Consider the following 25,753-nt stretch of genomic DNA (forward strand, 5'->3'; position numbering starts at 1 on the left):
GAGCAATTTTCTTTGTTTGCTGAAAGCTAAAGACGGCATTGCAAATTCCTAAATTTCAGGCTCTGGCATAATACTTTTAATTTATCTGTATGCTAAAATGGAGCGTAATAATAGGGTGGAATTCAGCTGGGGCAGGCTCAAGTTGGAGAAGAAAGGGCTGGAGTGTTATCAAAGAGACCCCGGTACCTCAAGCAGGGGTTAGATTCAATGGAATGGCTTCACAGTCTGGACAACAGTGATTATTCCATGTGGCTCTTTGCATTTGTTCATTGTATGACCCAGCTGTCTGATCACGTTGTTGAGGTAAGAGTCTACGTAATGCTGTCTGCTGGGGAATTCCTGTGCATGTTTGAAATCGCGTTCTTGGATATAATGTGTGATGTTTCCATTGTATTTACTTCTGTGTGTTAATAAAATGTAGGCATTCCCAGCTATAACAAACTCACACAAATTGCAGAAAGTGTTTGCATCAAGTAGTCATTTGAAAACAAAACTGCAGTGTCAGAAACTTATTAAGGCATAAAGATCTGCTGGAAAACAGAAGTTTGCTTCTATACAGATAAAATGAATCTCCTGTGTTTCAGTGGGCAACATCAATGAGGTTTTTTGTGAATGCCCTGTAACAGCAATGAATAAAACAACACTGGTTGGCACCAAAAAGCACTGTAACACTGTCACATGCATCTGCATTTCATGCATAGTTCCACCACCAAAACTTGATAGAAATGTTAAGGCTTTTACTATTAGGATAGGTGAACTCATTATTTTTCATTTGAGAACCCACAGAAATATGTGGGTATTTCTGTCCCAAATACGTGTAATACACGTATTTTGTAATACATGTCCACATATTACAAACTATGTGGACCTAATTGATTTTAAGCAAATGGAATGGCTAGACAGACTTGGGTGCATACAAAATCAGCCAATAGCACTGGTAGCACCCACTTCACTTGAGTAAGACCCAAAGCATTTGTGGAGCAGTGTGTTTACTCATCTCACAACTTCAAGTGGACAAAAATTGGTTGTCTACTCTAGGCTATCTTTCTGTAATCAGTGGAGGAGAGTTAGTAGTTATCTCCAAACAAAAACACACACAGACACCATCTCAAACATATGCTGTAAGTGCACATGGAAGCAGCTAACCTAGCTCTGGGCTCCAAGCAAGAAACCCATTGGACTTACTCCCTGAAGATGGATGCAGCACTTGATTATACTTTAGTCCTCAGGAATACTCAGCTCACCTTATGACCTAACTATAAAATTATCATTGTGTGGTATTGTCAGCATGCCACAGAGAAGAAAAGAACAAGCCACAGGAAATTGCCTCCTGCTTCCAATTACAGGGAAAATTTGACATTATAAATGCTTTTGTCACTCATCCTTTTCAATACTGAGTCACCCAGACATGGTTAGCTTCTGGCATCTCCATATGATGAACTACTTTTTTCTGTGCTTTGTATGATTGGAAGCTTGAAAATCTAAGAAAATGTAGGTTGAACCCAAATGGAAGGCACATAAAGTGATGTGAGATAGAAGGCGTATTTATGTGCGCTTGTATATGTACAGCCCCTCTAAAAATAGGTGAGTGCAAGAGCTATCAAAATGAAAGGAATGGAAAGGAAAACAGAGGAATGTTTGCTGGATGAATTGCAGTAGAAAATAGCATTTGAGTAAAAATGCTAATGAAGTACTGAAAAAAATGGAAGACAGTCTCCTTGTGCTGTGCCTGGTAGATGAGCTCTGAAGAAATGGCTTGCAGTAAAAGCACAGCTTTTCACACTGTATTTATCCTGGTTATTGCCACGCATAACTCATGCATTACTGGTTATTGCCATGCATAACTCTTTTTAGCCATAACAATGGCTAAAATAATTCAACTCAGTTTAAGGTACTTGCCTTGTACATAGCTCTCAGCCTCACAAAATGTTTTTGTCGAACAATTAATTGTGAGTCAGTACAGGGTAAGTCACCCAATGTATGGTTTTAAAAGGCACTGTGCTTTCAGAAAGGCAGGAGTGCTTTGAGAATCCAAATACACTTTAAAAAAGAGGATTATTAAATTTCATATTAAGCTGTTACTTTAATAAAAACCTTGTTGCCAGTTAAGATTTGTAAGTTACTTCTGTGGTTACCATTACACACACTCAGAATCTTGACTTTGATGTCTCCCTTTATCTGCAATGCAGTGTTTTGCTTGCAGAGCTGCCACTTCCTGTAGTGGGGACTGATTCTCGTAGTTATTGCTTCAAGGAATCTATAATCGTCAAGAGTGTTTTCCAAGTTACACACCTTGATTAACAAGTGCCAAAATAGGAACATATTATAATTTAATTTGTAAAGAATACATATACCAAATAAATGGCCCAAGTTTCCAGAAGTAAGGGTAAGAATGGAAAACCTAATGGTAAGCAAAGAGAGAAATCACTTCTTCTTGTAGTGAATAGGAACTCAGCTGCATGCTGCTTATTTCAATAAGTACCAGGAGGTAAAACATACATTCCTGTGTTGCTAATTTCATTACAGAACTGTCAGCTCTAGTTGGTCAAGCAACAGCTCCCAGTCTCTTAAATTCTCTTTAAATTTAAGGGACTGAGAAAAATTTGTTGGCTACAAAAAATAATATCAGCAAATGACGAGAGTATACTTTTTATGTCTGCTTTACAGTTTCACACATCAAAATGTGAAGAATCTTCCATTCATATCAACTGGCATCCCATTCACTTAAATTAATGTTCATTACTATAGAACAACAAATAAAGGCAAAGACTAGAATGAAGATTATTTTAGCATATGGCTTTATTTAGCTGTTGTCTCCAGATAATGCTGGAACCTGCATGTATCTAAATAAATATACTGCCTGAGTACACCCTTAAAAGAAGATGAACTCTTCAGGCTTATACAAAAGGACACAATGATTTTCTTGCTGATTAAATGCTCTAAATTAAATGGTACAGCTAGTTATTTTCTTGAGTGAGCAGCAAAAGTTGTCAGACCAAAACACATTTCACAGATGAAAAGCTAGTATCCAGAAATAAAAACTTTGATATTTGAGGTAGCATCTGTCTCTCAATATGGTTTCTAGTTTTTTTCTGACTTTTGATATATGCTGCAGATCATACTGTTTCTTTTAAAAGCCAGTTGCCACCTCTATGTATGCAAGCCTCAGAGAAGAGTTTTGTAAAGAACAGAGCACTGTGCTCCAGAAGACACAAAACATAAGGAAGAGAAATAATTTGGGACAAAGGCATCAGTAGTTAAGTAGGTGTAAATACAAGGGAAGGAGCTCACCATCTTTGTAGGTATGGTTTGTATGTACACTGCTGACAGAGCTGCTCCAATGAACATGTCCTGCCCGGTCTATTCCAGGGACAGAAAGTCAAAATGCTTTAGTATGAGGCAGTTGTAGATCACCAAACATCTTGATGTAGCATAGGCATCAATGTTGATGCAAAAATTATTGGGTATTACAATCCCATCAACAGATATGAGAACCAATGCATGGACAATTTAAGCAGCTTGGTGAAAGTCACTGGTGAAGCATTTTCCCTCATATGTGATTGACATATTACTGTCAGGGGACACTGGTTTCTTGGACCATGAAGTACTCCCATTTAAAATTGTACAGAAAATTTGAAAACAAGCCAAAAGGGACATCTGCACAAGAATTCCTTGTTTGCAGTTTTTACTAATGCCAGGAGTGGAAGATTCACAACACTGCTGTGACTGCTTCCTAACCTCCTGCTGAGCTCTCATCTACCTTCATGGGTTGTACCCAACCATCAGCCCACCAGGCCTTTTTTTCCTCATGCCTTCCCTTCTGTTTACCTCAAATACTGGGCATTGCAATTGTGATGATCTTTCAAAGCAAGGAATTTAAAGCTAGGTCTTAGTCTCTTCTAAATGATTACCTGGACAACCTGTCTACATAAACTTGTGTTTCATGTCAGGGAAAAAGCCTGTCACCAGTGGGGTCTGCTGACATTTTTGTCACTAGAATTTTAAACAAAATATTCCCCACTCTAAATCAAGGAAAAAAAAAAAAAAAAAAAAAAAAAAAAAAAAAAAGAGGGTCAAGAAATTTAGATTTCAAAACTGTAAAACAAACGTGATACCTAACAGCCAAAATAAAGTCTCTGTAGCTCAATTCTGTTTAATGGCCTTTCCATTTCTGTAGCAAAAGACTACAGAAAGAAGAAAGTGAAAACTGTTGAAATGCTACCTATATAACACATATAATGCCAAAAAGTCCCAAATGGAAGTAGAAAAGTACAAAATGTTTCTGACAAGTGTTCTTTAAATAGTCTCACTTCAAACCACATTATGCATTGAGCTGCTTGATGCCTGTGGGAAAATATTTACTGCTAAAATAGTGAAAGAAAAATAAGCCTTAGTAACATATTATCTTTATTATGTTCCAAACAATTCAAAATACGTTTTACAAGGTGTTTTGATTACTGTAAGTGACAAGGACTGTGGAGTGCACTAAGACAAAGGGTGTTTATTGAGGCTGATATGTGTGCCACAGGTTATCTATGGCCTTGCTGATTACTTACTTCTCATCACAAGCTTGAAAGTACAAAGGCACATCCTCACTATCTGAGTAAATGGTTTGTTGACAAATGCTATACATACAGTTAGGTACATGTACGTGTACATAGAGGAACATATAGAAAAAAACTTCACAAATGCAATTGGTCTGTGAAGTGGCTTCATGCACTAATGAACAATGCAGGAAAATTGGAGGGCCCCTCCAAAGTAGATCAGCAAAAATGATTAGAGGTTTAAAATGTATGACCTGCTTGCGAAAGGTCAAAACTGCTATTTGTTGTAAAAATTGAAGGACTAATAGGGCCTCCGTCAATCGAGCCCATGATGTAGAAACAAGGGACAAATAATGTTCATATGCTACACTTTGGGCAAGGCATCCTACCTCACCTTCTATACCCAAAACCATTAAGCTCACCTGTTTTAATTTGGCACTAACCCCCTGCTTCTACAAGAAAGATGCATAGAATTATTTTCCTTGTACACTGGAGCAAGAACATGAGGGAAATAATCTACAGGCCCTCTATACTCAAAGTATTTCCAGGACATTCAGAAAAAGGTTTTTCTTCTACCATTTATATGAATTTGTTCTGACTCTCCAGAAAGGACTGGGCTAGAACTGGTGGACTTCTGGTGATCCCTTTGGGCTTTAAATTTCCTGCTGCATGGCAATACAGACCAGGTATCTTTATAACCAAATGTAGATCTGAACCCTGTAGGAAGTCATCCTTCTGAAAGTAAAACATTTTGAATTGGTTCTTAAAGATTCAAGTGGCATGATTATTTTGAGTGGAAGCCTTTCCAATTAATTTTTATAAAACAGGACAGCATGTGGCTGCTGCCTGAACAGAGCAGCTGTTAGTATTTAATACTTGTGTATTCCTTTGTTTTCTCCGGAACTGTGTGCATATGTTTGGCCATTAGCAAATTCTGGAAAAAAAAATCCAATACTAAAAAGCTCTGTTATTTAGCATTCTTTATATAGCAAATTATACACCTTTATATGCTTCAGTAAAAATAACTCTGTGTGACTGAACATCAGTTTATCCCAATTTATGACTGATTATACATTGGGTCCAGAGCAACAATGTGTGTATAAAAAGAAACATTATCCAGTACAAGCAAATATGAAAAAAAAAAAAGTCTTACTTGTTCTGTCCCATATTTCATTCTTCTTTTTGAATTTCCAAGAACTTTACCTGCTCTCACCCAGCCATCTCTGTCATTGCTCTGCGCAGAAGTGACACAGCACAGTCTATGTTACAGGCTAAATGAGAGCAGTCATAAATCAGTGCTCAAGAGACCAGGACTAAAAGATCAGTCACCCTTTATCTGATATCTCACCATACACAAAAGGCTTCCTGCAAAACAAACAAACAAACAAACAAACAAACAAACAAAACAAAACAAAAAAAAAAGGCAGAGAAAACAGCTTGTGAGAGGAAGGAGTAGTTGATTCTGAAGTAATGTACACTGCAAAGAAATAGTGGTTATTCCCCTTATTGTTATTACTGTAACTCTCTTTAAATAAACAAAGGGTCGAAGGACTAATTTTAAGTACCCTTGGAATACTTTGGATGAAGAGGCTCATTGAGCCTGTTCTGTTTCACCAGGTTATGTATGCATATTCCTTGTCTATTAACAGAACAGACAAATCGTTTCATGTGTGTGGCCTCAGGCAGGGTTTAGCCCTCAAAAGGACAATGCATATTAATCGGGAAATGTCAAGAGCCAGCTCTGAAGATTAGCTTGGCTTTGTAGTATTGCTTAGTTGCTGTGCTGTATGGAAAATGCATGATGATAACCGATGCAGAGCTCACCACTCATAAATATTTAAGTGACCAGACACAATAGACAGGCATCTTTATTGTTCAAGATCAGAGGTACAGTGTGAGGCACAAAGCACAAGAATAAGTGACTTTAGCAACTTTAAAAGTACATTTCCTTAGAAATGTATTTGTGAACTTAATATATTTTCTTCCCATATTCAAAAAGGGAAGATCCCCCATTTATATATTCACTAGCCATTACTGGCAGTCACTGACACAGCTAAGCCCCCTCTGATGATTTGGAGAAGTACTATGGATTGCAACACCCCTTCATAGCCAACAATGGGACTGCATCTGATATTGAACTAGAATAGCAAATCCTCAAAAAGGAGTTCAAAATTACAGAAGCAGATTCTGCAGGTTTGTGTCTGAGATTCAAAAAGTGTGGGAGATGTCTTTATAATTTAAATAATTATTTCCAGCATCTTACATTCATACACAGTCACATTTTCTGAAAAAAAAAAAAATCCATCCTGAAAGATTTTTTTCTTTACTGAAATAAGCAGTGATTCAAACTTAAATGTTGATTGTCAAGTATTCTAAATCAACTGCTGTAATTCCATAACCATCTTAAAAACTGCAAATTGTACCAGGCTTATTGAGGTGTTCCAGGACAGAGGTAGAGTTTTGAAACAATATAGGTAAAGAGAAACCTAGCAAAATCAGATTTAGGGCACTCTGAGACAGAAACAAGGGGTTAGGTTGCTGCATCCAGACACAGTGGAGAAGAGTCCTGAGACAAGTGGGGCCTAAATGATGGACTATGAAAATGATATTAAATAAAATACAAATATAGACCTGCCATTGGTTTTAACTCTTTTCCCTCTGATGCTTTAGATAAATCAATATGCTTTTCTGTAATAATTTTTTTCCTCCTACTCCAACTTCTGCTATTCTCTATTGTTTATGAGTAGGGCTAAATTCCGGTTAGACTGTGGAGGAAAAACATCCATATTTTTTACTCAGGGACCAGTGTGTGACAACTAACAGGACTTCTCCCTGTCAGAAGCACAAAGACAGGGCAGAAACTTGGAAAGCTTGTCAAAGGGAAGAGCAGTTGAGTATTCAAAGGTACAGGCTATCTTGAACTACAACGCAGTGTCATGCCAAGGGGCTGCAATACCACCACAGTTCTGTATCCCGTATGGGATGTGATATTGCAGCCACATTACCTTCCATTTATCTAACAGCTTCTGGGAAGCTAGAGGAAAGGTCTTGGAAATTTCAGGCCAGTTAGTTCATTAAAATTACGATTCTTGCTCACCAGTGACTCCACTGTCCTTAAGCAATTACAAATCAGTTGCCTCAACCTTTTTTATGAGAGGCAACAGGCCATAGCAGCACAGGTTATTCAACACTGCCCTGCAGGGAGCTGTGAGCTGAAAGAAAAGCTAGCCACCGACTGATCCCTCTGCTGAAATTGTTGGCTGATGACTGCCTATTTTGTTAATGATAGCACACTACCAGGAATTTAAAATACAAACAAACACAAAAATCCCCAAGAAAGATGCTTAGAGTGTTGTTAGACTGAAAAGTCAATGTAAGCTTTGATTGGCACATACAAGTCATCTATTAGTCCTGTTCACTGTGGTTTCCTCGCTCCCTTGGCCATTTTTAGCAGGATGAATCAGTGGTACCACATCCTCCATATGAATCAAACTAATTGTAAACCCATCACAAGACCTCATCTGCTGTTACAAGGCAGGGAGACCTACAGCTCTGCTGACTTCCATTCCAATTCTGCAGGAAAACAAGGTTGCACTGCAGATCACAACAACATGGGCACTATAAAACTGCTGCTGCTCAGATGATGAAGTCAAACTGCACATGTCAACTTCCTTCATTAAGGAAGGTGTGTTCAACATGTTATTTGTCTACTTGAACAGCTGAAGTGCAGTTTCATTCTGCCATTTTTTTTCTGTACACTTATAACTGTGTTTCTGTAGAGTTGATTCAGCTATTCACATCTTGAGTTTGAAAATGAATAGCTAGCTAGTGGGTACTTTAAAAATCATTTGTTACAGAAGAGAAATTATCAGTGCCAGCCCTCAGCAAGGTCTGGAGCAACTGGGTACTAGAAAGATGATCTCAGAAGAATTCAAGCTTCTTGTGCATGTGACCCAAACCTGCAGGAAACACATAGCCCTGCAATGCTATTACTCAAACACAGGGGCAAAGAAATAGGAGTGTAGCATTGGAGAAATGGAGGTGTTGCACAAAGGACTTGGCTCCTTTCTGCTCCTCAGAAATAGTACTTGGAGGTAGGAGTTAGCCTATGACAAGTTTTCAGGAAATCCACAAGAAGATTCATTGCCTCTTGATTGATTATATCTGACAAAATGAAAGGATATAATAAACTGCTCTACCATTAACCCCTGTCCACAGAATCCTGCCTGGCAGATAATATTACAGGAGTAATTGTTTTCATTTGGAATGCGGCGTCTTGAAACAGAGAATAAGGGCAGTGCAACTTGCAATTTTCTTTTGGTGAGGCTGCTTGCATTTCTGGAGTCCAAATTTCACAAATAACCTGTAAACACACTGGAGAACATGCTGTTCCCTAGTCATGCTGTGCTGACTTTCTAGAAGCCCTTTAGGATTTCTAGGCTGTGTAGATCATGCCATTTTGGGGATGTGCATTGAAACTGAAGATGTGTCCTCTTTCAACACCCCCTGAGTGTCCAGCCATGCTCAGTGAAACAGAAGGGCTGGAAATCAGCCAAAGGATGCGATTCACACCTGACAGATTGCAGAAGCCTCCTGGCATTAGGCAATCCACACCTTCCAAGAATTGTTGTTTCAAGAAGTTATTGGTACAAAGTATTTCCCGAGGGGGGGTAGTAGCAATTCCCACAAGGCATGTACAGAAATATGGCAACCTGATTCAAGGGAAGACAGACATTTTGCTTGACGGGGAAAAGAGGTTGCTACTAAAAGTAGTGTTTGGTCCCATCCTTTTGTATGCTACAAAGGGGAGGTGGTGGACGTCTGAGTCTTAAAGTTTTCTCAAGAGCAACTGTAGCACTCTTCTAGCTGTCCAGAAGCAAGACCAGGCTGTTGGTATTAGCCTTCATATGCAGCTAAATTTAAGCACAGCAAAAAAAGCCTCTTCTTGCAAAGAAGGATGGAAACAACATGGGTGTATTTTCAGTGTCCAAGTACTTGGCCATTTTGAGTTGGAATGGATACATTTACACAAGTGTACTTTCTCACCCAAACTGTGCTTGGAAATGCCTGCCAGACTAGCTTGTATCTGAACCAAACTTGCAAATACTGATTTTTGCTGTCAGCATCACAGGTAAGTTCACATTGCAAATCATGAAGGTATGTGTCAAGAGATCAAATTCCTAGAAACCTTGTTTCCCAGACTTGCACTGGGGAGGTCACAAAGTCACCATTGTATGAAAGAGGAACTTTGACTCTCTGTTCTAGTGACTGCAGTCACTGAATAAAACCACAAATAATTAAAAAAAAAAAAAAGCCAAAAAAAACAAAAGTGCAATTCTCTGGAAATGGAAAGCCGCATTATCTATCAGAGGAGGACTTTGGACTTCTCCACACTGTAGGGTTGGCTGCAGCCTCAGCTGCTACAACCCACCATTAAAAACCGCAGTGGATTTTACAAGAAACCACAGGATTGTGGAGGGCAGGAGGTGGGTGGCAGCCACATGTGCCTGTGCGGTGCCGGACAGCAAAGCAAGATGAGGATGTGGCACTCAGTGCTATGGTTTAGTTGATGAGGAGGTGTTAGGTCACAGGTTTGACTTGATGATCTCAAAGGTCTTTTCGAACCTAGTTCATTCTGTGATTTTGTGAAAAGGTCCTTTATCCAGAGGGTGTTTGAGTACTGGAACACTGGCTCTCCAGGGAAGTGGTCACAGCAAGCCTGCCAGAGTTCAAGAAGCCTTTGGACAATGCCCTCAAGCGCATAACGAGATTTCTGGGGTGTCTGTGCAGGGACGGGAGTTGAACTCGAAGACCCTCGTGGATCCCTTCCAAACCACGACGGTCCGCGATTCCGCAGAACGCGGCCGAAGGCTCTGCGGTGGGGCCCGTCAGCCCAGCCCCGCCACGGGAGGAGCCGCCCCGCCACCGCCGCGCCCCCGGCCCCTCACCCGCCGCGGTCCCGCGCCTGCGCGGCCTCGTGGCGGCGCCTGCGCGCTGGGCCGCGGGGCAGGCGCCGCCGCTTTCGGCGCGTTCGCGGGTGCGGAGCGGCTGCGGCACCGCCGAGTTCGCGGCTCCGCGGGCACCGGGCACCCCCGGCTCCTCCCGCAGGCACCGGCTGCCCGAGAAAGGCTGGGCGGGTAGGCACTTGGGTACGTAGGTAGGTACGTAGGTAGTAAGGTAGGGGAGTGTCGGCTGGGTCCCGCTGCCTCCTCATCGTCATGGCCGGCTCGGAGCAGCGGGAGGACGGGGAAGCGCCGCTGCCCATCGAGGATTCGGAGCTGGCGCTGGCCGGCATCAACATGCTGCTGAACAACGGCTTCCGCGAGTCCGACCAGCTCTTCAAGAAATACAGGTCAGTCCCGGCCGCTCCCCGGGCCCCTTCCCGTGCGCGGCTCCTCCGCCCCCGCGGGCGGGAGGGGAGCGGGCGGCGGGGCCGGGGGCGGCGGGGGCCCTGGCGCGGCAGCCTCGCCCTGCCCGGCCCCTCAGGGCGGGAGGGGTCGGTGCTGCCGGTCACTGCCTCGGTCGGCGCTCTCATGGGCAAGGGACACGTGTGTTTCACAGAATCATGGAATGGGTCAGGTTGGAATGAGCCGCCGTGGGTCATCTGGTCCAACACCCAGCTCAAGCAGGGTCATCCTAAAGCACATGGCACAAGATTGTCTCCAGAGCGTTCTTGAGTCTCTCCGGTGAGGGAGACTCCACGAGCTCTCAGCAATGTTCCCATGCAGGGTCACGCACCCACCCACACAGTAAAGAAGCTCCTCTTCATGTTCAGGTGGACCTTCCTGTGCATCAGTTTGGGCCCGTTGCCTCTTGCTTGGAACCACTGTGGACAGCCTGGTTCCGTCCTCTTGACACCCTCCCTTTACATGTTTATGCACATTGATGAGGTCCTTTCTTCAGTCGTCTCTTCTTGAGGCTGAGCAGGCCCAATTCCCTCTGCCTCAGGCTTCCAGTCATCCTTGTTTCCCTCTGCTGGACCCACTTTCAGCGTTCCATAACCCCTTGGTACTCAGGAAGTTAGAACAGGGCACTTCAGATGTGCCCTGACTTCACTAGGGCTGAGTAGAGGGGCAGGCTCACATCCCTCAACCTCTGGCACTGCCCTCTCTAATGCATCCCAGGATTGCTGGCCTTCTTGGTCACAAGGGCTCAGGGGTGATGTGAGGTGTGCTGTGGTGTGCCTTGTTGGAGGAGAGCAGAAGGGCTGAGCAGGGGTCCCTCGGTAGCGCTGTCTGCATTTGGCTGTCATGTATGTGTAAACAGACACATGTGGCTGGAGATATGTCCTGGGGGGTTTTTGCTCTGGTGCTCATGTGTGGTCTGATACAGCCTTCATCGTGGAAAATGGGTAGCAACAAAAGGTCTGTGAGTGCTGCTGTGATTATCTTTGGGCTGTAAGATTATGTTCATAATCCCCACATACATCATGTCTCGGTTTTTGCGTTAAGTAGGCATCTGGTAGGAGCAGCATTAGTGCAGCTGTGTAAGTCAGGCTTAAAGAGAAGGTTGCCCCTACCTGTCCTTGCTTCTTTTCTTAGGACTAATGTCTTCCACTGGAGCTTGAGCTGCTGTAATTGTACATACATTCTAAATAATTAATATGCACTATAATGCTGTTGTCTGTATGATTAAAAAGACTGTGATTGACTTAAAATAGAACTTCATAGTGATGGTGTACTTACATATTTAAATCTTGTTTACAGAAAGGATGGTTGGAAGTGGAGTGCAGGGATTAAGACATATTAAGAACATTCCTCTTAATAATAACAACAGCGGAATAACACATTATTGTGTACCTGCAACAGGTTAATATTAAATGTGTCATTTTGTCTCCAGTATATACTGCTATGTTACACAAAGTACTGTTGTGTAGAACTAGCTGGAATATTGCAGGTGGCAAGCAAGGTGCAATTCTGCATTCCTCACATGCATAAGCATGAAGTCCACCTCTTAACCCAGCACTGCCAAGACCACCACTAAACCCTGTCTGTAATTGCCATGTCTGTGTCATGTGGAGTTGCACCCTATGAGTTAATTGTTGAGTATTTCTTTATTTTGAAGCACTCAGTTGTTCTGTGTATCTAAGGAACGTGTTGGTTTTGGTTGCATACTTTTGTCTTGTGTAATTTTTTTAAGGTGCCAGTTAAGGAACACTGTGGTTTCCTCACCTCTACTTTCACTTGTGCTGTGCCATTACTTTCTCTCAGTAGTGTGACTCTGGAATTAGTCTAGGAATTTTAAATATGTGATGCTTCTTTTAAAGTAGTACTAGGGAGTAAAATTATTAAGATTACTGTTCTCAAAATGCAGTTTAATCCTCACTTGAAAGGGTGAATAATGATTTCTTCTGCAAACTTCTCTTGGTTATCTAGAAGGTTTTATTACTAAAGATATCTAAATGCAGAAACTTGCCAATCTTTTTTGCCAGATGCAGACTTTTCTTTGTTTGATTTTATCAAGAAATGCCTCTTGAGTTCAGTGTACTTTGTGATTGTGGCTTTTAAACACCCCCTGCAAGGAGTAGATAGGAATCCCTTCATAAGATTAATAGTTCATGGTTCATAAATTGATAATTGCTCTTTTGGGCTGGAGATTTTCAGAGTAATTTAAAAACTTTGTCATTCATCCCAAAATTTGTAGCAGGTTTCCTCTTGCTGTGAACTAATACACCCTTATTGAATTGCAGATTAGCTGTATGTTGAGAATTTGGATTTCATATAGGAGAGAAGATGCAGCATATTAAGCTCAACTTCCTATAAACCTGAATTCTGGAGTCATTTGCAGTGGGGGCCACTTGTTTCTCCCAAGAGTTTTGGTTCTGTGCTTGTCTTGAAGGTGTTTTTTTTTGCAAGGACTTAAGCAGTCCCATTATATGTTTGTTTGCATGCAGTCTCAAGGAGTGTGTTTTTGTTGGTGTGTGCTTGGAATTATGCAATAGAACCCATCCTAAATGGGGCTGGTAAGCCAAATGAGGAGGTTTGAGAAGCTCTCCACAATGTAATATCAGTGTTTGTAATTAATGGTATTAGAGGTCAAAGATGCCTGATGGCATGCAGCTTTTTTAAACTTGACATGAGTGTGTGTTGTCTGTATTTCAAGTGACCTTTCTTGTAGGAAGTGTTAATTCTAAACTACTGCCTATGCAGGTAGTTTAGCTCTGTTTAAGAAGCTGTTAATGAATTGCAGAAATGAAGAATGGAGGTACTCTGCAAAACTTCCGTTTCAGTAGCCACATCACTTAAACTACCTAAAACCATTTCTTAGAAACTGCTTGTTTTGATTCTGCTTCTTGCTGCTTCAATTTTAAATTCATTTGCCACCTGAAAGATCTTGTGAAGAATTCAAATGAACGCTTCTGTCTTTATAGGCAACCTTGTCTCTAAAACAGGCAGTGTGTATTTTTCTTTGCTCTCTGCATTTTTGCATCTTCCAGAAAGTATTGAGTATTGAACTGGAGTATTCTTTTTCTTCTTGTAGCTTTGAGGATTTCTAAGTATGTAAGAAAGCAACTGTCAAAAAAAAGCTGACTGCTGAGCCTTAAGTCAGTTATATTTGAAAGCTGGTCATAATGAGGAAACCATGCTTGGAATTGCAGTTGTGTTTCATACACAATCTACACCAGTAAAGTCATGCATATGAAGAATGGCGGTACTTTGAAGTTATGTGCCACAGAATAATTATTTCTATATTGGACATGGGAGAGTGGTATTTTGCCTTCTGGTGGTTACAATACAACATGTAGTTGGAACTGTGTTGACTATCGCACTAAAGCACTTAATGATTTATCAGGTGTTGTTTGGGAGTATTTTTGTTTAAATTATACTTGAGGGAAGATACTAGGGTTTGAAAAATCATCTACAATGTAGCGTGTATATCTGCATATGCTTTTTCACGAGTTTTGGTGGGGTTTTTTTTGTTTGTTTTTTTTTTAGAAGTCCAGATCCTGTACCTGCTGGTGGTGGTTACATTCTGATCATGAATCAAATACCAGTGGATGTGGTAATTTTGTAGATCTTTACTAGGCAGCACCACTGTCCTTAGTGCTTGTAGCCATATTAGGTTCCCTCAGTGCTAACTCTCATTTGAAACTGTCAGATATCAATCTTTGTATTCAGCTTGAATAGTGCTGACTTTGTTCTAGTTCTCATCAGTTTAAACTTTTGAGTATCTATGGAAGCTTCAAGAGGTATGGAGGTTAACCAAGGGCATAGACAGTGAAGATGAAGCCCTCAGGTGTCAGGATGGTACTGTTTTGGTGAACCACCCTGGCTCTAGCAGGAAAGCTGAACTGGAATATTCTTTTTCCCCTTGTAGTTTTGTGGATTTCTAGACATATAAGAAGGACAGAAACTGTCAATAGAACTTAATTTGTTGCCAATTCTTTGCTTCTTAAGAGCATTTGCAATTCAAAAATTATTAAAAACTTCCTCCAGCTAAGAGAAGATTGTGTTAAATAAAGCCAGGAGTTTTTCATTGAATGTTGACTCACAACATAAATTTGTCAAATGATGGAGTATCCTAAGTTAGAAGGGACTCATCACGATCAATGAGTTGAACTCCTGGTCCTGCATAGGACAACTTCAACCTATGTACCTGTGATCATTGTCCAAAACACTTTTTGGACTTTGTCAGGCTTGGTGCTGAGATCACTTCCCTGAGGAGCCTGTTCTGATGCTCAAGCGCCCTCTTGGTGAAATACCTTTTCCTTTACCTAAACATAACCTAAACCTTCCCTGACACAGCTTCATGCCATTCCCTTGAGTCCTGTCGCTGGTCTTGAGTGAGAAAAGATCAATGTCTGCCCTTCCTCTTCCCTTCAAAAGGAACTTGTAGGCTTTAGTGAGGTCTCCTCTCTGTCTGGAGAAGCCAAGTGACCTCAGCCACTCTTCATATGACTTCCCTCGACGCCCTTCACCACCACCTTTGTGGCCCTCCTTTGGATGCTCTCTGATGGTCTTGTGTCTTTATTATATTGTAATGCCTAAAACTGCGCAGAACATGAGCTGAAGCTGCCCCAGTGCAGAACAGACAATGGCATCCTTTGACAGGATGACAACTCAGTGCCTGGACACATGGTTGGCCCTCCTGGCTGCCAGGGCATAAATCGTAAGATCAGGGCTATTATCTCACAAGAAATCCCACAATCTTCTCTCTCCTACCAAAGAAACATTTGACTGTGCATGAATGGTTCTAACATCTGAGTAGGCTTGGTAAAATTTCCAACTTCCATCTTAATGGAAAGAGAAATGCTACAAAATTACAAGTAAAATGTATATAGTAAGTAATGTATACTAATGTCATATCCACAGAAGGAATTGAAGATTATATATAGAAATGTGATTATAAGACAAAATGTATAAAGAGTTAAAGAATGGGGCTGGTGTAGAAAAACATGACATTCGGCCTGCTAAGGTAAAACAGAACATGGAGAACTGCAAGCTGGTGCAAATGGGAAAAAGCTTACTATGGTTGCTTAAAAACCCTGGAATTAATTTAAAGGTAAAATGTTTCATCATGTGTATTAACAGACACACAAACTTAGTAATGGACCAGTAGTCCATTATGAATAGGCATTTGAACCTCATATTACCAACTTAAAATGCTGTCTGTGGCCCAAAATACTTTTGACCCAGATGCAAGTTGAGGCAAGGTAATGTTAAGCCAGCATCAATCAGTAGGTAGATTATGACCCACGTATGGGCTGTCTAACCACTGCTGAAATTCTTGTTTATGTACCTCAGTAAAGGAACCTTAAGAGCAAAAATTATTTAGTAGATGCTGCAGTAGCTTCTCTAAAGATAAGGCCAGCAGAGCAGGAGCTGACGTCACTTGGTTGGGCAGAGGATGATAGCATCTGGATTGGCAGTGTGAGAATAAATCCTGAGTGCCCTGCTAACAACCCTGTGTGCTTTTGTTTGTTGCAGCCATAGGCAGAGGAGCAGCTGCTAGATGAATGTATATAAAAGGGAGTTATTTGTAAGGGAAGTGATTTTTAGTAGTAATATTCTAAATGTGTACCCCCAGTGAGGTGAGATTTCATTGCTCAGTGCTAGGCAGAGTTATAACGATGCACATAAAACCAGCATCAGTTTTCTGATATTTGGATAGATTAGAAGTATTTTAAGCATTCTGCAGTTTAAATCTTCCAAGAACTGGTATGCAGAGATGATCACATTGAGTGTGACACTCAGTTTTGTGGCCTTCATGACGGAGACGGTGGTGTTACCAGAGGAAATGGTAGAAAGGGTAGAGGGAGAATGAGAGATCTATTTGTCATATGGAGCAGTATCTGGTGGCTAAAAGTTCAAGGGAAGATGACAGAAAGCTAAACTAAAATCTGGGTTTATAACTCGGAGGTTAGAAGTCAGGTTTGGTGGAGGTGGCAGAAGAGGTGTGATAGTAAGCAGATAATTTGAAATTAATTCTCTGAAAGATGCAAATGCTTTAAAGACTTTTTACTCTTGTTAGAGCACCCACTCATTGATCTACTGCTTCTGGTAAAATATTTCAGGCTGTTGTGATAGGATATATATGTTTTTGTTTTAATCTACTTCAGGATTTTCGAGCTGTTAAAGAAGTTACATGATGTCAATTAAGGTGCTGTAGTTGGTTTTGGAAAGTGATTTTGGTCAGGTTGGAAAAAAAAGGTTTTACTGAAATTCCCAATTCTGACAGATTTAGAGAGGGCAAGTGGAGAGTTAGTACAAATCTGGTGATATGGTGTAACTAGCTTGTCTGTCACCTTTGTAACTAGTTTTCAAATTAAAGATGCAATTGAAAATGCTTCTCCTAATCTCAAGTGTTTTCATGTTGTGTGTCTAAAGTTCACAGCCTGAAGTTAGAGCAAAACAGTCTCCTGTTAATTTGCAGGAGAACAAAACAAATTGGATAAAAACTGTATAGAGCAGGGCCACAGAATTACTTCTATATTCCTGAATTTCTCTTTGGGTTGTCTATTTCTAGTAAAAATAGAAATGTGTGCTAAGGGTTCATTTAACAAAGCAAATTTGGGCTGATTATGAAATGTAAACTAAGCCTAGATCTGATATTTGCAGTTCTCAAAGTGATTTAATACCGTAATCCTTCCATGACACATTTATTACCATGGGTATTTCATTTACTAGTATTGGATGAGAGGTTTCCATACATGGCTCTGTCATGTTTGTAGTCTCCCAAACAATTTCTAGAACACATTTTAATATAATCTGTGGTGGAGTAATGACCAAAGAATTTGTATGTTGTTGCAGTAAATTCCTTACCTTTCTATTTACATATTTTTATGCCTTGTTTTAAAATAATCAGTTCCTGGTTCCATATTTATCTGTGAATTTAGATGAATTATGCCATTTTTCTTTATTCTCCCACTTTGTGGACAAATTAATTTGTTTAGTTTCAACCTGAGTATCACGCTCAGCACAATGACTGGAATTCTTCTTGATGGATTGTGGTTAAAGTAGCAAAGACTAGAAAAACAGTGAAGAAGTGTTGGCAAGTTAATTACATTATTCTAAATTTAAACATGAGCTAGGCTGTAGTAGCCTTAGAAGCTGATGTGAAGAAGTGAAATACTGTCTTGGAAATGGCTGTAGGGAAAAAAAAAAACTTATAAGTAATTGATTTTGTTTGTTTTTGTGTGCTTCAGTTCTGATGTAGTTTTATTATGAAACTGGACTGTATTATCTCAGCATTATTAAATTAAAGTTTAAAATCCCTGAATGTTGTCATAATGTGTGAAAATAGGGCATAGCAAACACCTTTCTTCTGAAAGTGAATTAATACCTTATATATATGCTATGAAATGAGGCAAATCAAACAGGGTTGTTTGGGAGAAGCAATGTCTTGTGTAATGCTAGTTTATGTGTCTGGAAGAAAGTTCCACTTCACTGCTCTTAAGTTTTTGACTTAAGTTCAGTTACACTTCATTGGTGTGTTGCCAACTTCATTGGTATGTTGGACCTTTTACTGTGGTATCTTGCAGTAATGTGTTAATAACATAGTTTCTTATAAAAAAGATACCTTCCGAATCCTAGTTTCCCAGGTGAAGTTCAAACTATTTTACAAAATATGTCTGGAAATTGATTTTTTTTTTCCTTTCATCTTTGAGGTCATTAAAAGTTGTGAGATTTTTCTTTACTTAATGGAGGTTATTGCTTTCAAAGTCGTGAAGACAGCTTGGGTATGCAGTGTCCCAGTGTTAATTTGTATTCGGTTCTATAGCTCTTGTCAGCATTGATGCAGCCCTTGGTTTGCTCTTAGTATCTTCTCAAGTGCTGCCTCATTTTTTTGTTTCTTAACAACTTTAGAGTTGTCTGTCAGAAAGGATGAAACTTCATATCTGAAGCTGAAGGTCACTTAAAAGGAGCTTGAGCTTTTTGTGGGATTGTTTTTCCCAGAAACCTAGTGTCATCATTAGTCACACCTCAGTTTTTACTGGGACAGTACTGTGCCATTTGCAACTTTTCCTAGCTCTCAAGGAAAAGATGACCTTAAACTGTTGAAGAATTTATCAGTCAACATAGTACTCACAAAGACTGAGCACATAACATGGTTGTTGTTTAAAATTGAATTTTAAACACTGAAATTACCTTACTAAATTATCTTCCATAAACCTGAAATTATAGTTTCTACCCAGTGATTATGTAGGAATGTGCTAGAAGTGTTCCTTATTTTCTTTAGTGATGACACGAAGTGTGTGGGGGGGACTCCTACAGTAAAGTTTTGATGTTTTGATTGCCAAACTCCATGGTCTCGACAGAACCATCTCCCAGACTCAGGATAATATTATGCATCGTGTTTCCTTGCTTCAGGGTCCTTTTGTGCTACAGCCCATATGTGCTGTAATGGCAATGCTTTTTATAGATTGAGTGACTGAAAGTTAAAAAGAACTGATCTGTGACATTTACCTCATGTATTATAGCTGCTGATAATTTCAGAATAGAATAATGGAATGGCTCTTGATTTTTTTGTTGTTGTTTCGTCTTTGATCATGGGGGATGAATTGGGAATAGAAGTAGCTGTGAGTGTCAAGAGTGCAAGTGTGGAAGCAGTTTTGAAAGGTCAGATGAAAAAGATAAGTATGTACTTGGGGAAAAAACTCAGCTGTACTCAGACAAATGTACATTGGAATACTCGGGCAAATTGTCATTGCTTCAGTATATTTTGTAGTCGTTAAAGACCAGTTGGATCTCAACTGTAGTTAGCTGTGTCAGTTTTTAACATTACTTTAGCATTTTTAACCTCCCAGAGCTGCTTGTGTTCTGTGTACATAGGTCTGAGGAAACACAAAAATGAAACATTTTCTTTATTTCTGAGCTTCTTTGAAATGTGATGTAAATGGAGCTTCGTGTTTGCACTCATAAAAACGTTGTGCTGATCTTTTCTGCAGTTTTAGATCAGATGGGTGTTGACAATGCAGGTGTGACCTTGAGATGTGTGGTGAAGGTTGTGCTGGGAGTATGGTGGTAGGAGTGGCTGCTGAATGGTCCCCACACACCTCATGAGTTGAGAAAGGGATTTTGAAGGAGCCATGTGCCCTCTGGAGCAGGGGTTCATGCTGGAAGTGCCAGCTGCAGCCAAGTGCAGTTTGTGTGGCTGGTTGCTGCTGCCCTGTGTGACACAGCTGCTGGGAGAACACAGTCCAGGTACTGAGAAGCAGAGACATTTACTGGCAGCTCTTCTTTGTTGCCTGCTAACAAAGGGGGGGGGGAAGTACCCAACCTGTTATTCCTTTGGAAAAAATAATGGAAAAAATGTGACAAGTTGCATTGATCTTACATTTAGTTATATATACAGAAATAAGCAGTGTGTATAAAAAGGGAAGGTTTTCCCTGTTACGACAAGCTTTGTCTTCCCTGTTTTTCTTTCTCTTTATTCTTGTTCATGGTCTTGCTTTTAGATATTTATGCTAAATCAAAAGTGCGAAAAGGTCTGTGTGGAGGAAACATTGCTGACTGTCTCTTAAAAAAAACCCAACAAAACACCAAACAGCCAAACTACTCTTGTATTGTATAATACAGGTTCACCACTGGAAATTTGTGTTTTAGCAATATACTTCTTTCACTTTGTTTTTCAAGTATCTCTGCTATTTTAAAACTCTCCTTTAATATAATGCTTGTAGAATAAAGTTGAAAATAAATTAGGTGCTTTGCTGTAGCAATATATGTTTCTCTAATCTAAATTATCCTTCTTAAATTCTGGGATTCTGTGTTTTTATATAACCTGGCAGCCCACCACTGAACAATGTGAATCAGTGGTACCATTGAGGTCCTGCCGTTTTAGTTTTTTTTTTTTTTTAAGTGTCTTCTATGTGGCATTACTGTAGCCTCATGAAACCTGTCTGATATATTACCATGGTTTTGGTTGCCTGAATTTTTTATCTAGCTGTGATTTCACTCTTTGGGAATAGCTGTGTGTGCAGAATAGGTTGAAGCATCTTAAAGCTGATTCACACAGGGTAGAAACATATGGATTCTGAGCTTGAAACAAAACAGCTGAAAAACTAAGCTTTGTAAGAACCTCGTATTACAACAACTTCATTATGTAGCAGATGCATTTTTTTAGTGTGTAGGTTAAATTCATAGAAACAGTTGGAAATGGGACTCTCTTAATAGAACCAGTTAATATTTGTCTTTTAGGACAAAATTATAGTGGTGGATCACAAGAGGAGAGTAGAATTGGCAGATTTTAAATTTTTTGTAGCATTTTCTTTTGACCAGAACTGAATGTATTTTGATGGCAGTGGTTTCTCTTAAAATAGCTGTATCATAATACCAAAAAATTATTTTTGTAAGAGATATTCAATATAGTAAAACATATAAAACTTTTGGTTTTCTGTTTCCATTATGTTTGGCAGGTATGTTTGTAACTTGATACAAAACACTCACCAAGATTTATTTCCCAACATACAAGCTAAACCCAAGGAATTCAATATGGATCTTTGTGCAGGAAATATGTACAAATATAGTGACTATTTTTTGTTTTCTTTACAGAAACCATAGCCCATTAATGAGTTTTGGAGCCAGTTTTGTCAGTTTTTTGGTGAGTAGATGAGAGCACAAGAGTATACATCTCTTGGGGTTCATGGCTGTATGTGCATGCATGTGTTCATAATACTTTAATTTTTTTTTCTTTTTCTGAGACTATTTTTTCCAAATTTATGGATTAAACATAGCTAGAGAACAAGGCATTATGCTATGTAAAGCTTCTTTACTTATGTGGTTTAAATAGAAGGTAAAGGTTCTGTGATTCAGCTTCTTAAATGCATTAAATATTTATGTATTCCATTAACAGAGCCATAATAAAAAGTTCTCTTAAGCGAGCAGTGAAGTTATTTATTTATTCATTTGATTAAAATAGAACTCATGAATGCCTGTTTTTCTGGTAACTTTTGCTATTGAAGATTTCTCCATCCATACTTCTGGGTGAATTTTGTTAATTCAATCCATTTACATTGCTTCCATTTTGGATATATGAGATAAATGGATTTACTAATAAGCCAAAATGAACAAGTTAGGTTTGTTAAATGCTTTTTTAATATAACTTACTAGGAATTATAATGCCATGTATAAAAACTGAGCAGGTGTATTAGAAAGTATTTGGGTCTTGTTTTTTTAGACTGTTCTTATTCTGACTTTACTGTTTAATCTTAGATCTTGCCAGAAATTATCTATGGTAAAACCCTTTTGAAAGACAGAATTGACTATACTATGCCAAAGATACATTATTTGTGAAATAAATAAATATGAATTCTCTCTAGTATGTAATATGGAAAAATACACTGGTTAGGAAAACTCCTGGGGCATATGCTTCCTTTTAAGTTGGTGTGGAGGAGAAAGGAAAAAGAGAATCTTTCAGGCTTACTTATCTGAATTGATGTGCTGAACCAGTGCAGCATCAGAGGATCTTGAAAGTATCTTGCTTAGCTGCTGTTCTAAATATAGCAGCAGCACTTGGTGTGCATGTGTCATTCAGAGCTTTTGTTTAATAAGCTCCAAGAAAAGAAGTTACTTGTCCTGAAAATTTTTTTCAGTTGGTTCAGTAGTTGGAGTCAGGTGTGATTTCTTTTTCTTCTTACGTATGGAGGGACTGTGGGTATTATTTTGAAGATTATTATAGCTGCTTATTGTTAATGACTTTGAAGGACTGCTATTTATATGAATAAATAAAAACAAATATGTGCACAGATGCAAATCATGCCTTACATAACAAAAATTAAAAATGAATGTATAGGAAATTTTCTTCTGCTAAAGTAATTTGACAGTGCATTCAGTTCAACTGTATATGAAGGTCTAAGATGGAGGTCAGCGCTTAGTGGGTTCTGAGTTGATTGTCTTGAAATTTTGTTAGAGATCTCAATTTTCTAGTTCGGTGTTTTTGTGTTAGAAGTATTTGCACTGATACATGTGTATTACTACTTCAGTTTAAAAAGTGTTATTGTCTGGCTTTTATGAAAAATTTTACTGTCTTACACCTTTTGTAGAAATAAAAGTATTTGTGATTTTTATAATTCAAATGTGCTTGGTTTTTAATAGAATGCCATGATGACATTTGAAGAGGAAAAAATGCAGCTGGCATGTGATGACTTAAAGGCTACAGAGAAACTTTGTGAAAGTGAAGAAGCTGGAGTTATAGAAACAATCAAGAATAAAATTAAAAAGAATGTAAGAACATAATTTGCATATTGAATAATTTTTTCTGGAAACTTCCTTTCTGTCCTCTTTGTATCTTGAAAAGATGATTTTTAGTATATGAAGAGCCATTGAGATTAATAATAAATTTGGAAATTCAGTCAAATATTTTACTTGCATTTCCTAATTGTTCTAAAATACTTAGTCACAGGTGAGTAAAACATCTTCTAATGTGTCAGGTTTTGTTGATATTAGTAATTGTTTCCTGAACATGCAAAGTTTGTGACCTAATAAAATTGTTTCAGAAAGCTTGTAGCCTGTCTAATTCAGGCTAACTTTAATTCTTCCATGCTCTAGTAATGTTCAAAAGTTGTGACATGGAGGCTGCAGATTGCTGTTAGCCAGGCATATTCCTAGGGAATTTTCCTTCCTTTTTTAGATTTTTCATTCTAAATAATAAAGGAAGAATAAAGCATGGAGACTCAGAACAAGTTAAAGTAGTTGTATAGAAGCATCCAGTGAGCAGCCTGCCAAGTGTGACACAGCAGAAAAAGAAGCCATTTTTCTTCGGTGCTTAGTTTGCTAGGTAAAAAGTGTTGAACCTGCAGTACTTAACTCTCTGTTCTTAAGAGGTGCTGTATTTACCCTGCCACTTGTCCTACACCCTTTTCTGTGATCTTCCTGTCTAATATCTGTTATTTGTATGTCTTATGCATTTAGTAATAATTAAATAACATTTAAATATGTTCTGACAATTTGTAGAACCTTGGGGAAAATAACTGGTAGTGTATGTGTAAGATTTCCCTGCTAAGTAGGATTTTGCTTGATAATCTGAGAAATTTTTCTGTAGTTTTGAACTTCAAAATGCTGAGTTATTTTAGTAGCAGTACTACCACTTGCAGTTAATTTTGGATTTTTCAATTTCTCAGATTTAGACAAAAATTGTGTATTATCTTCATTAATATTTTACTGTGCTCTGTGTTTATATATTCCAAACAGGTTGATGGACGAAAATCTACTCTATCCATGATAGATCGCCTACAAAGACAAATAATTGTAGCAGACTGTCAAGTTTACTTGGCTGTGCTCTCGTTTGTGAAACAAGAATTATCAGGTGTGCTGTGGCTTTCATGTTTAGATATATTTTAACATGTCTTTTTTATAAAGCTTGAGCATTAAATCACCATGTGACTTTCAGTAAAAGGAATTGTTTTGTAAGCGCAGTTCCATTTGAAACATTTCAAGACTGGTACACTTACAGAGGTATTCCGCCTGTGTGTAGGTGGTGGTGAAAAATGAGATGGATTGCTACAAATTTGGGCTTTTTTCCTTTTTCCATACCAATAACAGTATTCAATCGGTTCTCCTTAGACAAGTTTGCATGTTATCATAGAGGTGTTGGAGGAGTTGGGATGGAGATGGGTAGCACCTGTGTGCTTTGTGGCCTGCAAGATAAAAGAGGCTATTAAATCCAGGCCACTGGGAAAATCTTGATGTTCCATATGTATTCTGTTCATGACAATACAGAGAGGTGACAAAGTGCCAATGAAAGCAATTTTAAATGAATGTGCTGAACATGGAACTGCTGAATCAGTTCTTGCTCTCTGGTCACCAGAGTGTGTCCTTGCATGCCAAAGAGGGTACTCCTGTCGTGTTGAATACAGACCCTTCCTTTCAACTTCAGAGCTGTTTCTGATGTTTTCTTACATTCCTGCATCTCTTGCACAATCTTAAAACATGCTTTTATCTCTAAGTTTATAGAAACTGTGGTCAAGGTCATATAGAAAGTGGGAGTATATCTCAGGTTCCTACCAAATCAATGGAGACTGAGAGATGGCAGACGGACCAAACTCTGCTTGCTGATCAGCTGAAAGGAAATGGGGAAATAACAATCAGTTTATTTAAAATAGCACTTAAAATTTTCAGTCAAGTATATAATGCTTTCTGTGATGTGCAGACTTGCTTTATTCCATGCTATGGCATCAAGAATGTTTGGTTCTTGTCAGCAAAAATTCAGGAGATATTTCTGTCTACTTTATGTGTTGTGCTGCAGAAAAGTTTTCTTGCTATTTTTAATGCAGTTCTGGGTTTTTGTTTGTGATGGTTATTTTTTCCCCCCCTCTTGAAGCTTTTTTCAGTATGTATTCTGCAGCTGCATAACTGGGTTGGCTGTAACTGAAGGTGGTGTCTGTTCCCTTTCTCTCTTGTCTGCAGCTTAGAGAACTGAAGTGGGTAGTAGAGAATTGCAGAACATGCTATATATTTGGGTTATTCTACTGAGCAAAAAATACACCTGAAGTCTTTAGTTAAAATTGCAAGCAGCTAAATGCTGCCTCAGTGACAGGTAGTTACTGACATTGCTGAGCTATTGGATCCATTATTTTGTGTTTTAAAGTATATTATCTTTCTGTTTATGTATATACATTTTCTGTTTTTATTGTATTTCTGCACAGAAATAGCATCCAGATTATTGAAATTAGTGTAATTTCATAAGAAGCCCCAGGAGACAAATATTTCTGATCAGTGGATGGGAGAAAAATTCCTTGTGTTTTTCTTCCTGGAACAGTTTGACAAGAAGCA

General features: G+C 39.1%; 1 protein-coding gene across 1 annotated transcript in view; it reads left to right on the top strand.

Annotated features, from left to right (window-relative positions):
* The first annotated feature begins 10,552 nt into the window (after nt 1–10,552).
* The window catches only part of TTC39C (tetratricopeptide repeat domain 39C), a 36,715-nt gene continuing 21,514 nt past the window's right edge, over nt 10,553–25,753 (top strand). The window contains exons 1-4 of the mRNA XM_030266098.4: nt 10,553–10,896; nt 21,536–21,584; nt 23,078–23,206; nt 24,173–24,287. Of these exons, the coding sequence (XP_030121958.4) occupies nt 10,763–10,896; nt 21,536–21,584; nt 23,078–23,206; nt 24,173–24,287 (427 nt within the window). The 5' untranslated portion in view covers nt 10,553–10,762. The remainder of the gene's footprint in view (nt 10,897–21,535; nt 21,585–23,077; nt 23,207–24,172; nt 24,288–25,753) is intronic.

Source organism: Taeniopygia guttata, chromosome 2, assembly GCF_048771995.1.
Source record: "Taeniopygia guttata chromosome 2, bTaeGut7.mat, whole genome shotgun sequence".
NCBI classification, from domain to species: domain Eukaryota; kingdom Metazoa; phylum Chordata; class Aves; order Passeriformes; family Estrildidae; genus Taeniopygia; species Taeniopygia guttata.